We start from the raw sequence: 14,464 nt of genomic DNA on the forward strand, positions 1-14,464 counted from the left end.
CACATCAGCCTTCAAAAGAGAGTATTCAGTTGTGATCCAGTCAGATCCCTTACAAAGTGCCTTGTGTATTAGTGGTGGCACAGTCTTTGCTATCTGTTATGAATGCTGCTTCTTCACCTCATCTGGTACAAGACGCTGCTTTAGTTCAAGACTTCAGCCTTTGCTGGTGGTGCTTGGTACATCATTTTTAGTAAAAATATATGCTGGGATAGCAGTGTTAGTAGGAAGGAGCATAACTGGTGGGCAAGCTGCCCTGGCTTGATTTGTAACCCAGCAACAGAAGACAGGTCTTCTTTAAATCAAAACAGAAATATCCATCTGTATTCTATTCTTTCTCCAGTTTTACGTTTCTTCCCACACAAACAAATAAAACCAGCCTAACTTACCACCTTCCAAAAACACACATTCTAAATGCTTGGGAAATAATGATTTTTATATCTTACAGACCATATTTGGGGCACTCATTTCTGCCTGCTGAGAGATTGAGGAACGTTCTTTTTTTCCCAGATAAATAAGACTTTCATGTAACTAGATAAATATTTTTCTTTCCCAAGTGACCTGGAGGTGATGCCTGTGCTTAAATGACTGTGGAAGATAAGGGGCTATGCACTGTCTCCATCTGAGTCCAGGAAATATTCCCAGAAGCACTAAGGACCAGGGTGTACTGTGATAGAAGGGGAAGCAGAGGGATGTTGATTTGCATGATTTTGCTTATTTAATACAGATATTTTTTTCTCACAGCTGTTGAAAGCAACCAAAGGTTTTGGGAACATACATTTCTATGAACTGTGTTTGCTGTCAGTGTGTAAGGTGTTGGGAAAGGAGCACCCCTTACCTGGAGGGCTGAGAGGGCAGGTAGTGGCTGCTGTGGAAGTAACTGTGGAGAACTGGGATCTTGCAGGATGGGCTGATCTCTTCTACTGAGATCATGTAGGTAGGATGGCTGCCAGGCATTACCTGATCCAAATTTTCTAAAAAGTGCAAAACAGTTCAGTAAACAAAATCCTGCTCCCTTATAGGTCAAACTGGCATATGAATTTGCTTGTTGAGTTAGCCTATGTTGAAGAGTTTCATGTGTGTTTTAGTGTAGCAGACTAATTTTAGGAGGACCTAAAGACATTTGTCTTCCTTCTCTCACATCCCTTCCACCAAACAGGGAAGGAAATAGGAATTAAAAGATGAATCAAGCACATATCTCAATCTTTCTCCTCTTTGATTACAGCTTCCTTTAGCTTCAGAGGTCTTGTGGATACTCTCAAAAGCACAACAAGACTTCTTAATTCAGCTTCTATTCAATTACATTTTTTTTCTATTAACACCTTTTAAATTAACACCTATTGTATCTCCCTCCTGCCTTGAGAGCACATAGGCAGGTGGAACTGGCATGAAAACAATGGGAAATCAAACATGTTTACAGTCATTTGCAGAACAGCTGAAGAGTGTGAAGAGTGTGGGCAGCCAATTGAAGGAGGTTCTCTTCCCCCTCTATTCTGCCCTGGTGAGGCCTCATCTGGAGACCTGTGTCCAGTTCTGGGATCCCCAGCTCAACAGGGACAGGGAAGTGCTGGAGAGAGTCCAGTGCAGGGCCACCAAGATGATCAGGGGACTGGAGCACCTTCCTTATGAGGAAAGGCTGCAGGAACTGGGGCTGATCAGTCTGGAGAAGAGGAGACTGATTAAGAGGGGGATCTTATTAATATTTACAAGTACCTAAATGGTGGGTGTCAGGATGTTGGGGCATCCCCTTTTTCTCTTGTATCCAGTGACTGGACAAGGGGTAATGGAAAAAGACTGGAACACAAAACGTTCCATTTAAACTTAAGGAAAAACTACTTCACTGTTGAGGTGAGGGAGCCCTGGCACAGGCTGCCCAGGGAGAGTGTGGAGCCTCCTTCTCTGGAGGTTTTCAAAACCCACCTGGATGCATTCCTGTGTGACCTGATTTAGGGGAACTTGCTTGAGCAGGAGGTTGGGTTGGATGATCTCTAAAGGTCCCTTCCAACCCCTACCATTCTCTGATTCTGTGAACTGATTTTGCTGGCATATCAGAGCTTTGCTAACTGAAGTAATTCTCCAAATTGCCTAAGAACTCATGCATCTGGTCAAATTTTGTACAGTTATCAACATTATCTGACATATTTTGTGTGTGAAGATGTTTTACCAACAACAACTGTGAGTCATGCACAGAAAGACTAGGAGATTTCATCCATTTTCATGACCTCAAAGAGATGTACCTAATGTTTGAAGTCCTATTTTTGAAGAGCTTTTCTTTCAGTAAGGTTGTATTTGGTTGCTGAAGTCTTTGACACAGAGATACCTCTACAGATCAGAACAAACAGGCTTCTAGGGGGATGACTTCACTCATCGTACAGATGCATTTTGACTAAGGTCAGGTTAACTGAACTGGAGTGTTAAATGCACCCCAATTAACCCACTCTGCAGTATTGCTCATGAGGTCTGGGGCAATACCAATCCTCTATTTCTCGCACATTCTGGAGGCTGCCACAGCAGATTTGAGCTGGCCAAACTTACAGCTTCTGCTCAGCTCTCTGTGCTGCTACATACGTGATGGGGAGAGGCACCTGGCTGGTGTGTCAGCTCTTACAGTTTTAAGAGACAGACTTGGTTGCAGAGACTTAAGAGGTGATGATTTAAATAACAAAGCAGAGCTTGTTGACAGGGGAAGCGAAAGGGAAAACATCTCAATTTCAGGGTAAGAAGCCTTCCTCTAAATTGTTTCAGGGTCTCACTCTTGCATCCAAGGGCCACTGGATTTTCTCCCCAGGTGGCAGCATCCCGTGCAGCTGTCTCACCCGCTTAACCACAGGCCGTCAGCTTCTTCATCCAGTTCACCACCAAGGATCCTCACGTGAAAACCAGTGCTGCTTCATAGCTCATGAGGCATGTTAAATGTGAAGATACACAGAAACTTGGTTGCCATGGATATTCAGTGAGGATGGATGATAGGACCTGGGAATCTCCTTCTCAACTGTTATACTTCTACAAAGGGCAGCACCTCCTCCCCATCAGGCTGTGCCACCATGCAGAGGGTGCTTTGCTGCGATTGTGATTTATTCCAGGAAAATTTAGACAGAAATATTTCTTTTAGCCAGTATTACACCAAGATTTGTCAGGACAGTATCTTCTCCATTTCTTAACCTTTTCACTCTGTAATCAAAGAAAACGGGCTCTCTGAAATCTCAGGAGAAAAAAAACCCAATCAATAGACTGTGATAGGGAAGTAGAATTTATCCATTTCATGTAGCAATGTTTCCTCTTGAGATGCTTACTGAAAATACATTTTCATTGGTAATGTTTTGTTCTTCAAAAAAACAGGATTTAAATGTTTTAATTATAAAATCCCACAAGTCATAAATACTGTATTCTCTATGACAATGTCAGTGGGAAAGACTGTATGGAAGAATGCAACAAACAAATTAGTTAAAATATTGTAGAATGAGGTGTGAGGCATTAAAATTAGAAAAGCAACATCAAATGTTGTGATGTCATAGAATCACAGAATCATAGAATGGAAGGGACCTTTACAGATCATCCAGTCCAACCCCCCTGCAGGTCCACCTAGATCAGATTACATAGGAATGTGTCCAGGTGGGTCCTGAAGACTTCCAAGGAAGGAAACTCCACACCCTCCCTGGGCAGCCTTGTGCCACTGCTCCATCACCCTCACAGTGAAGCAGTTTTTTCTTATATTTAAATAGAACTTTTTGTATTCCAGTCTTTTTCCATTACTCCTTGTCCTGTCACTGGATACAAAAGAAAAAAGTGATGCCCCAACATCCTGACATCCATCATTTAGATACTTGCAAATATTAATGAGATCCCCCCTCAGTCTCCTCTTCTCCAGACTAAACAGCCCCAGTTCCCGCAGCCTTTCCTCATAAGGAAGATGCTCCAGTCCCCTGATCATCTTGGTGGCCCTGCACTGGACTCTCTCCAGAAGTTCTCTGTCTCTCTTGAGCTGGGGAGCCCAGAACTGGACACAGGACTCCAGTTGAGGCCTCACCAGGGCAGAGTAGGGGGGGAGCAGAACGTCCCTTGACCTGCTGGCCACACTCTTCTTGATGTCTCCTTGAACAACTGGAGAGTTGAAAATATAAAAACCTTAGGGTTTTGGTCTGGATAAGGTATGCAGTGTATTATGTCTCTGCTTGCAGATATGTTTTTTTAAAGGTAAATTAGATTCCAAAGAATAAATGAATGTATGTGGGGCAAAATACTTCTTAGGCTTTCCCTTGGAGGAACAGGGCATCACATATAAAAGATCAACATATACTGGGGCTGGAAAAGTGATGTGGTTGCTGATATACACAGAATGGATAGCTTCAGTGTGTTGCTTTTATTGACTTTTATTCACGAGTCATATAAGGGTTCTTTTAGAGTTTTCAGACAAAAAAAAAAACCCCAGTGCTTTGCACTCAGTAAGTAACACTATGCTGAGTATAAAATCTAGTTGAAAGATGAAAGTAGGCAACTTTTGCTCCTTGTAGCCTTCCTAAATAGAAGGAACATGCAAAGAAGTTTCAGAACTATTTCTGTGAAAAATTTTTTTGTTTTCAACATCAACTGAAGAGATTTACTGTGTATTGAGAGCATCACTGTAATAAATTCTACTACTTTGGGATAGTTAAATTATACTATGACTTAGGGGACCATTTAAACTTTCAGACCTGGCTTCAGTATGCACTCGTGTGCATAAAGCACACTTAGAGGAATCTTTGGAAGTTAGTGGGTGTAACCAGTTTTATGTTCTGCTCAAGATCCAAGTAAGTCATTGCTGCACAGAGGCAACAGAACAGAAGAGAAGGTGCTATATAGCAACTTCAGAAAATTTGTTCTTGGTCTCTGGTGTATTGATGTAATCTTTCATTGTTGCACTTATTTCAAGTACTCAGTAAAAATACTTGTCATGTTTAAAAGAAAAAACTTCTCCTAATTTCTTCACTAGTCCTTATCCTGTTCGTTACTGGCCAAATATTGGGAGACGACTATATGACTTTTAACTGTTTAATTATCTTTCCAGAGTAATCTACATGTTTTCACTATCTTAGTACTCTTCTATGTGTAGCTCTGGGAAATGAAAGATGTTGTTGTATACACAGCACAAATACATGAGTAATTTGATCTTGGAGCCAGCTCACGTTGTCTTTCATTTTAATTTTCATTACGCCTTTGGCTCTGTAGCTGCTCCAATTTTCTTATTAGATAGAAGTGCATAAAGAGGAATAGAGGGTTAACTGCTGTTCAGGGAAAGTGTTTAAAACCAGCACCAGCTATACCTTATAACAACAACATTTTTCTCATGATGTTTGTGCTTTTTATCTTTAGAATTTATCTGTACTTCCAATTCAAGATTAAAGGTGTAGGTGCTATAGAAGAAGCTTGGATGGTTAGAGCTTTTGTAGTCAATCATTTTTTTTTGTTCTTACATTGTTTCAGGTAAATAGTATATATATAGTATATATAATAGTATATATTATAATATCTTGTCATGGTGGAAAAAAAAAGGAACTCTCAAAAGTAAAGCTGATTTCATTGTCTGCCCCTGCAGATAATAATTGGACCAATTTGTCAATTCCATATCCTACCACTATGAAATGTACTCTAAAAACTCAGTTGTTACCTGCTTTTAATTAGCTTTTGCACTGATAATTGAATTTACAAACAAAAAATTGCTACTGAATGAATATTAAGAGAGCTGGAAAGCAGAGGCAGAGAAGTGGTACACTCTGGAATGAAGAGATATATAGGTTGATATTTCCTCTATATTGTTTTGCATGACTTCTTGATTTCTATGTATCTGCTTTCTTTCCCCATGTTAACAGTTTTACTGCCCCACAGTAAAAGCTTCAAATGTAGTTATTTTCAAAATGGAACTTTATGAAAACATCGAAACAATATTTTAATTTAAACTAAAAATAAGTAGGTACCCACTTAAATATAAGAAAAAACTATTTCACTGTGAGGTGAGGGAGCCCTGGCACAGGCTGCCCAGAGGGGTTGTGGAGTCTCCTTCCTTGGAAGTCTTCAAGACCCACCTGAACATGTTCCTATATGACCTGAACTAGGCGACCCTGCTTCTGCAGGGGGGTTGGACTAGATAATCTCTAAAGGTCCCTTCCAACCCCTACCATTCTGTGATGCAAAACACTGCTTAGTGGTGTTGGAATCTAACAGGAGATGGCCTGTGATCTCAGAACAGAAATAACTCTGAGACTCTGCAGGGGAAATGGACCAAAGCAGAGTAACCTGTCAAAAAAACCCAGAAACTGTAATTTTTATAATAAGCAGTGATATTCTGAGGAATGTGGCCCACCTTCTCATGGCAGCAGCCAGCTTTGTTTGCTCTGGCAGAGGTAGAAAACTAACAAAATTTATGCTATCCCATGTTGTTGTCTCTTAATTACATATTGAATAGCATCTGGTGTTTGAAGAATAATCAAATAGAAGCACAGCAGGGAAAAGTGTGACAATATTGATGCAAGCTGATACTTTTTCTGCTTGTGGTGATCTGGAGGCTCCTCCCTGGTCACTGAGTGATCCCACTTGTCCTTCGACTGGCCTGAAATGCCCAAAACATCAATTTTCTAACAATAGAGTCAGGCCAAATTTAGCTCTCCATTTTGATTTTGTAATACTGTTTTTTCATAACCCCAAGAACACGTGGAACTAAACTGTTTCCATCTCTCTCTTTTTCTTTCAGTCACCAAGGGAAAAAAATGTTGAAAACAGTTTACTGTGAAAGATTCAGCAAAAGCATTGCAGTGCTCTGTTTGTGTGATGAAATCAAAGTGACTAGAAACTATCTGGTCTGTTTTGTTTGAATGAGCTATTATTTCAGTGGAACCGGGGAGTCACAGTGGTTTTTGAACACCTCTTGTAGTACATAGCTTTTTCTTCCATACTGAATTACCTTTAAAGAGCTCAGCCTTGGTAACACCAGGATAATAGCATTTCTCTTCCACACGCAGATGCTCTAAGTGTAAACATAGTAGTTTGTGAAATAAATATGGCAATACTGCAGGCAGGTTTAATAGCTTATCTAGGAGTTATATGTAAGTGAAATAGCCTTTTATAAACTGCTAGTTTTCAAAATCAGAATGGTAGGAGTCTTCTTAGTCCACATCTCTAGTGAGGCAGGGGAAAGAAATCATCTCCAAAGTAGACAACTGTATTTTCCCATTGCCTCGAACAGCTCTTCAAGCACAGATTGTCTGAAATAGTTGCTATAATATGTTTTTACTTTTCAGGCCATGGAGCTTGGGGAATCAGTTTTTTTAATATCTTCATCATCTCTTTCCTCCTGGGACTGAAGCTGGTTACCATAGCAAAATGTCAAGGAAACTGATAAGCAAGTAGTACCATTTGGCAAACACAATATCAATTTATTTTATTAAGACAGAGAACTGTGAAAAAAAATGAATGAGATTAGAAAGCTTTTTTCATGTATTTTTTGGCTTTAATATATTTTAAAACACCTGTGAAGAGAATGATTGTGAACAGATATTGAACAAAATGCTCCTGCTCACATAACAACTGTTGCTGCAAATAGCAGGAGCTTCAGTTTTAAATCTCTGCAGATCTTCAATGCTTTCAGCATCACACTGTAATTTCTCCCCTTATGTTTCAGGGTGTTGCAAAGATGCCCTACTGTGAATTAAATGAGCTTCTGCTTAACAGAATAAATTCAGATTGTCTGTCCCCTGCTACTTAAAAATCACATTGCAATGTAGTTTTTATTCCTACTTGATGAAGCATGGACATCTGAGTCTGCCTTGTAAATCAGTCTCTGAAGTCCTTTGGGTCTGTGTAAAATGATGCCAGTGAGTGCTGAAAAGTTAAATTGCTTTGCTTTCCACAAACATTATGAAAAATGTCAAGTCTGATGATGGTTTTTGTACAACTCTTTGACAACGTTGGCATAATATGAATCATGCGCCTTGCGATGTACAGCTTGGCTATTTAAGGCGTCATCACGACAATGGATCTTCATGGGTGGGCCCCACTGGGGGGACGTTTTGTTGATATCAAGGTATACCCAAAGAGAGTTTGTTTTCTGGACTGTGGTACTCCTCTTTTCTGCTCAGTTAATTCCTGGTGTGTTCCTGACATTTAAGCCACATGTTGTCTCCCGTTCTTGGTGCAAGAGTTGAGTCACTGTTTTGGGGAGTTTGTTTTAGGTTTGTGCTATTGACTGTGAGTGAAATGAAGTCTCATATTCTAGGAATTAAAAAAACAAAGCTATATAGTTCCTTAAAATCTTCTATGCTCTCAGTTTTGTGCATTTCAGATATATGATGTGTGCCTATGCTGTTTTCTATGCCCTGATAATTTTTCTGCTTCCTGCACAACTGGATAACTCCAATAGAGAGGATTTGGGAGTCTTGCTGTAGTCTGGCCATGCACAAGATGCTGTGTAGTGTTAAACCCTTTGAGCCCATGGTAACTATGTATTTGTATGGTAACTATGAATTTGTAGAAGCGTTGTTCACAGACTGTGACCTGCAATCAGTCCAGCTCTGGAGCAAGAATCAGAGTAACTCTTAGGAAACCTCTACTTTAGCCCTCTTTTTAAGCAGTTTCTTCATTGTAATAAGCACTAGTGGTTTTTTTTATAGTTGACATTTTTTGCTGGTAATGATAATTTTTAAAATACCAGCAATGAATTAGGGTAAATGGGCAGGATTTGGGTGGAAGTTGGCTGTTGTCTGAGCAGCTTGAAGGAAAGATGGAGGACGTTGGATCTGGAGGGATCCAGCTTGAATTAGAAAGAGGTGAATTAAAATATAATTATGAAGAGAATGTATGAGTTTAGGATTAGGGTTGATTTCACATTGCTTATTTCTTGCTGATGTGTATGACCTGCACCTTGAATAGCCCTATCTTTGTTCAAAGTGTGGTCTCTTTGGAGGCTAGTAGAAATAGGGTATGAGAATAATTTCCTCCTTGGAAATCAGTTATCTGCAAATACATATAGCAAGCATTGAGGGTAATCATCCATAGGTATCTATAACCTGCAGATTATTGTACTGTAGCATGATAGATAAGTGTGTGTGGCATGACAGATAAGTGTAGGAACTCACTGTGGAGATAGCCTAAAATGCAGGAGCTTGGGAAGTTGGAGTGTTGCCATCTACTGGCAGCCATCCACAGAGAGGAGAAGTCCTTCAGCTAGCTGTAGATTAAGGTGTTGCTTATTTTGAGGTGAAAGATGAGATTTGTCTGCCTAAATCTTGTTTCTTGTTAGTAAAATGATTATTACTGTCCTTAGCACATGGATGTAGTCACAGTTAGAGTAATCCCAGTGGGATTGCTTGGAGAGGTTGTTACTCTTTGGGATGTGGATCCATGTTTGTCATGGGAGTAGCTCTGGTTTCCTGCACAGTGACCAAGTTGGTTTGGCGAGTCCTGAACACCTTCCTTGAACTCAGGGCTTGAGAGGTGCCCTGCACTCTTCCTGCCTTTCAGAGCCTTGCCTCATATTTTCAGGGAATGGGCTGATCTGGACATTACTGTTACACCTTACAGATCTGATGGTCTTTCCCCCTAGAAGAGATGAAAGGTGTTTCAAAGAAGCCTGACCTCAAAGGGAGATCCAGTACAGCTTGTGTGACTATCACAGTTCTACTGTGACTGATTTCTGTCAAGGGAAATACTTACATGACACCACCAGAAGTGGTTGTGAACATTTTGCATAAACCAAATGCCACCAATGGGCATGGATTATTTTTTTCCTTTTGATTAAAAAGCAATTGGGAAATAAAAGATTGGAACACTACTTTTCAGCAAGAAGTTATGTGACTGCTTCCTGATAAAATATAACCCAGGTAGACGCAGAAGAGTGATGTGGCTTTTCCTTCGTGCTTGTCCAGTCCAAAATGCTTCAGACTTAACAATTCTTTCTGTAGTCATCTTCACAGAAATGTCAAAAGAACTATTTTTTTCATCTAGTAACATAAAATTTCAAACAGGAATTGGATTTTTAAAAGTATTTAAGTTGCTTTTAAACCTCTTGAATACCAACATTTTCCTTTCATTTTTAAGCAGTGTTTCAAAATAATGATTTAACCTTTTTTTATATGTTTCCAAGCCAGATATGTAGGTACACAAACATGGAAATATTTGTGTTCCTCTGTCAGATCTGTCTGCACTAGTTTTAGCTGACTCTCAGCTGACAGAGCAAGCATGCCTTTTTAGGTACATTTTTTTGTCACAGTAGTTCCAACATACTGGATTAACAAAATCAACAATACAAAATTACCAGTAGAATTGTATGATTTTTTTACCAGTGAAGTAACACACCGTGTTAAGAACATATATTTGAGGCCACGTATGGAAGTTTTATATTTTAAAGACTGGAGAGGTAAAATGCACTGGAATGAAGAGCTTGAGGTTTAACCATGGTTTGTATTAAGGAGTCGCTGAAGGGGCTGGGTTCTGGCTGGTGCTTTGTTACAGATGGCAGGTTTCCAAAGTGTAACCAAGTATTTTTCTCTCTCTTTTTTTTTTTTCCTGTTTTTATTTTGTTGCAGCTGGTCTCCAATGTTCTCATCTTCTCCTGTACAAACATTGTAGGCGTGTGTACCCACTACCCAGCAGAGGTGTCCCAAAGACAAGCTTTCCAGGAGACCAGGGAATGCATACAAGCCAGGCTGCATTCTCAAAGGGAAAACCAGCAGCAGGTAAGAGCAACAATGGGAAGTAAAAAATGAAATTACTGAAGAGGAATTATCATGCAAATTGTTTCTCTAAACTGGGATTTGCAGGCCTCTTCTTTTTGACTCATCCAAGCGAGAACAGGCTGATAGTAAGAGGCATGATTTTTAAAGGTTTGAAAGAGAACTCGGGAGAATTTCTTCCCCAAAACCATGGTGGACTTCTCCGCAGACAACAACAAATCCTGTGGTCTGTGCTTTGTGGATTCAAATTACACAGTACACAGAGAGTCTGCATAGCTTTTTTTGCACCCGTCATTGAGGCCATGTGTTCAACACACAGGCTTCGGATTGACCCTCTTTGAAAGGTCAAAGCGTAGCGTGTTTGTGAGCAAAGCCTCTGCCAACAGGTAGCTGTAAGGCAGGTTTCAGAAGGTAAAAGGTCCATAGAACATACTGTTCCTTGATGCCTCCAAAGAGGATCCTCTTCCTACCTTTCCCAAAGGTCCCTACCTGCTTGCACACCTCTCTATACCTTATAGACCTCAAGTGAATTGTGTTTGTTCAAAAAGTAAGATTCATCACCAACTTTGATGTTATTGGTTTTTTGTGGCTATAAAAAGACCTGTTGCTGCCAGCATATAGCCTAGTCATCAAGGGTATCAAACATATCTGCTCCCCTAATTCATTCATGAGTTCTCTTGCAACACATCTTCTGTGCCCTTAGCATTAGATCCAAAACACCTTTTGGGGAAGCTTGACTATTCCCTTGCTAACACACATCTCTACCCTGCAATACATCTTGTAGTGATGTGTCCAGTCCAATTTGAAATGAATCATTAAATGGGGCTTCCACTCTTCCCTTGAGAGATATCTCAGAGCTCGGTTGTGGGTTTGGGGAAGAGGTCAGCGAAATGAATCAACTAGAGTGTCATTGCATCTCTGTGGCAACACAGCTTAATTTTCCCTCATGTCTCAGCCCATCTACATCTCTGAATTTGTCTTTTGGCAGTGTTTCCTGAGGTACTTCTGGCTGACATACTTGCTGTCTAACCCTTACTGTGGAAAAAATGTGTACATATGCTGTATTTTGATAGTATATGTATGAAAACGAGATTCACGTTCAAGGCTCCTCTTTCCTTTGTAACGAATGTAGTCTCAGAAAGCTGAAACAAGCAGCCACTCTTCCTTCTGCACCTTAAAATGGGGGAAAGGACTGAGCCAAGAGAGTATCTCATTTTATTCATTCATTACAGCCTTGTCCTCCCTGCTGAGAGACTGCCTTAGCAGCATGGCTCAAATGCTTGTGCTGCTCTGGATTTAGTAGCTTCTGTGTCAGAGAAGTTAATGAAAAATGCCTTGACAAATGCCCTAGATTGCCCTAGCTTTGTGGCTTTTTCTTCTCCCCCTCCTCAGAAAGTGCTATACCATACAGAAGAAGGCCAAGACCTCAGAAAAACACGGGTCAAAGCCAGTCACTCAGAAACACCCTCCAGTACTTCCAACAGTAACTGGGAGTCCTGGCAGCTGGGAACTCCTAATAAGATTATTTGCTGCTACAGCCTGCACTGACATTGATCTCCAGGTTCAGATCAGATGCATCCCCATGTGTGAGGCATTGAGATAATCTTGAGGTGACAGCAGACACAAATAAGGGCAGCTCAGCTCACACTTGAGAGGGCCAGTCTCCACACAGGGGTGGAGGGAAAGACAACTGCACAGCCATCATTGCTTGCCTGTTTCTGTAGATCCTATGCACTGTTCTCTATTAAAAGCAAGCAGATTATCTCCAGCAAAGGAATGTGTGTTTTTCTTTATTAAGCATCTACCAGCATCCAAATTAGCAGAAAGTAAATGAAAATTGAGAATGTCCCATGCAGGAGAGAGACTTCTTGTGATTTCATTATTTGAGATAACCTAGAGCAGAGCCATAACAAGAATCATTGTTGCTTGCCCAAATAAAATACCTTTGGATGAAAAAATAGGTGTTCTCTGCAGTGAGAAAATATTTGGAATTTGAGTAAAAGATAAATTATCAGGACTGCACAGTTTTACTTCTACCATTGCTCATCTTTTGTCTCTGAAAAGTTGTGCTGTCCTTCTTTTTCATATCTGCATCACTTGTGGTTAAAAAAGAGTGTTATTAAACCCCAGGACAAATAGATAGTCATAAGACACTAAATATCTGTAGTGCTTTGAGGTCATCTTGGGAGAGTATGACATAAATAGTTAAAATTCCTATGTAGTACAGAGTTGTTGTAAGGTGTCCTCCAGGTATACAGAATCACAGAATGGTTGGGGTTGGAAGGGACCTCTCAAAATCATCCAGTCCAAATTTCTACTAAAGCAGATTCCCTTAGATCAGGTCACACAGGAATGTCTTCAGGTGGTTTTTGAAAATCTCCAGAGAAGGAGACTCCACACCCTCCCTGGACGGCCTGTGCCAGGGCTCCCCTCACAGGAAAGAAGTTTTTCTTTAAGTGGAACTTTTTGTGTTCCAGGTTTTGTCCATTATTCCTTGTCCTATCACTGGATACTACAGGAAAAAAACCATTACCCCATCCCCTTGACATCCACCTTTTAAATACTTGAAAGTATTAATGAGATCCCCCCTCAGCCTCCTCCAGGTTGGACAGTCCCAGGTCCTCATAAGGAAGATGCTCCAGTCCCCTGATCATCTTGGTGGCCCTGCGCTGGACTCTCTGCAGCAGTTCCCTGTCCCTCTTGAGCTGGGGAGTCCAGAACTGGACACAGGACTCCAGATGAGGCCTCACCAGGGCAGAATAGAGGGGGAGCAGAACCTCCCTTGACCTGCTGGCCACACTCTTCTTGATGCATCTCAGAATGCCATTGGCCTTCCTGGCCATGAGGGCACATTGCTGGCTCACACATACACATATATACATATATCTCTGTGTGTATGTAAGCAGAGTGGGTCCGTATTGTACTCTTTCATCTGTTCCTGTTCTAGAGACTAGTGCTCCTTGGGATGCATTTGTTTAATGTATAATTCAGTGGAACTGTACTTGCATCTTATTTTGAAGTGAGAGTTAGTTATATACAAATTTGCTCTTGCTTTTTTTATCAGGTCAGAATGCTGCCTTGTTATAGTTGTAAAACAGCAGTTCCAGTCACCTCACTGGTGCATAATAAGTGGTTTTACAGTGAGAGCTGCAGCACTTTCTAGTCATTATAACAAAATGAAAATTGTACTCTAGTGGAGACTTTAATTTCTGTGTTCCATTTGAAATAAAACACGGGGATTTTGAAGGTCTTTTAACATGGCTTTTGCTTTACAAAGGCACTTGTTACAGCCTCCTCCAGTTAGCTTCAGAGGTTATTTTCAGTGCTCATGATGCTCACAACAAATAAAAAAGGGAAAAAAAGGCCCATCTCTGTAACATGGTTCAACTTCCTAATTAGTTTCTGCATGGAGGGATGTCATGCTTCACACATTTGCTTCACTTGATCAGCGTATTTTATTCCTTGATTGCTGATAGGTCAGCGTGGTGGTAGCTCATCTCCTAGAGATACTGGTGATTTAATCTATCGTGTGCCTATGGTGTCAGGAAGAGTAGGGATGGGGGCTCTCAAGCAAAAGTTACCCAGAAATATATGTGAAAATCTCTTGGAGTATTAGTAAGAGAACATGAACATGTCCCTATTTTACAAGCATGTAAAAAACCCTACCCCTCCATGCCTGTGTGCCTGCAAGGAACGTTCCAAACCTGTGGGTGCCCCAGAACCTCCCATTAAGCTCTGAGGTATGTAGAGGATGTGTAAAATCACTC

General features: G+C 40.7%; 1 protein-coding gene across 1 annotated transcript in view; it reads left to right on the plus strand.

The window, feature by feature from the left end:
• ADCY5 (adenylate cyclase 5) overlaps positions 1 to 14,464 on the plus strand; it is a 220,951-nt gene that overhangs the window by 118,196 nt on the left and 88,291 nt on the right. The window contains exon 2 of the mRNA XM_062004889.1: positions 10,551 to 10,700. Coding sequence (XP_061860873.1) covers positions 10,551 to 10,700 — 150 coding nt within the window. The remainder of the gene's footprint in view (positions 1 to 10,550; positions 10,701 to 14,464) is intronic.

This window comes from Colius striatus, chromosome 11 (genome assembly GCF_028858725.1).
Source record: "Colius striatus isolate bColStr4 chromosome 11, bColStr4.1.hap1, whole genome shotgun sequence".
Classification (NCBI taxonomy): Eukaryota; Metazoa; Chordata; class Aves; order Coliiformes; family Coliidae; genus Colius; species Colius striatus.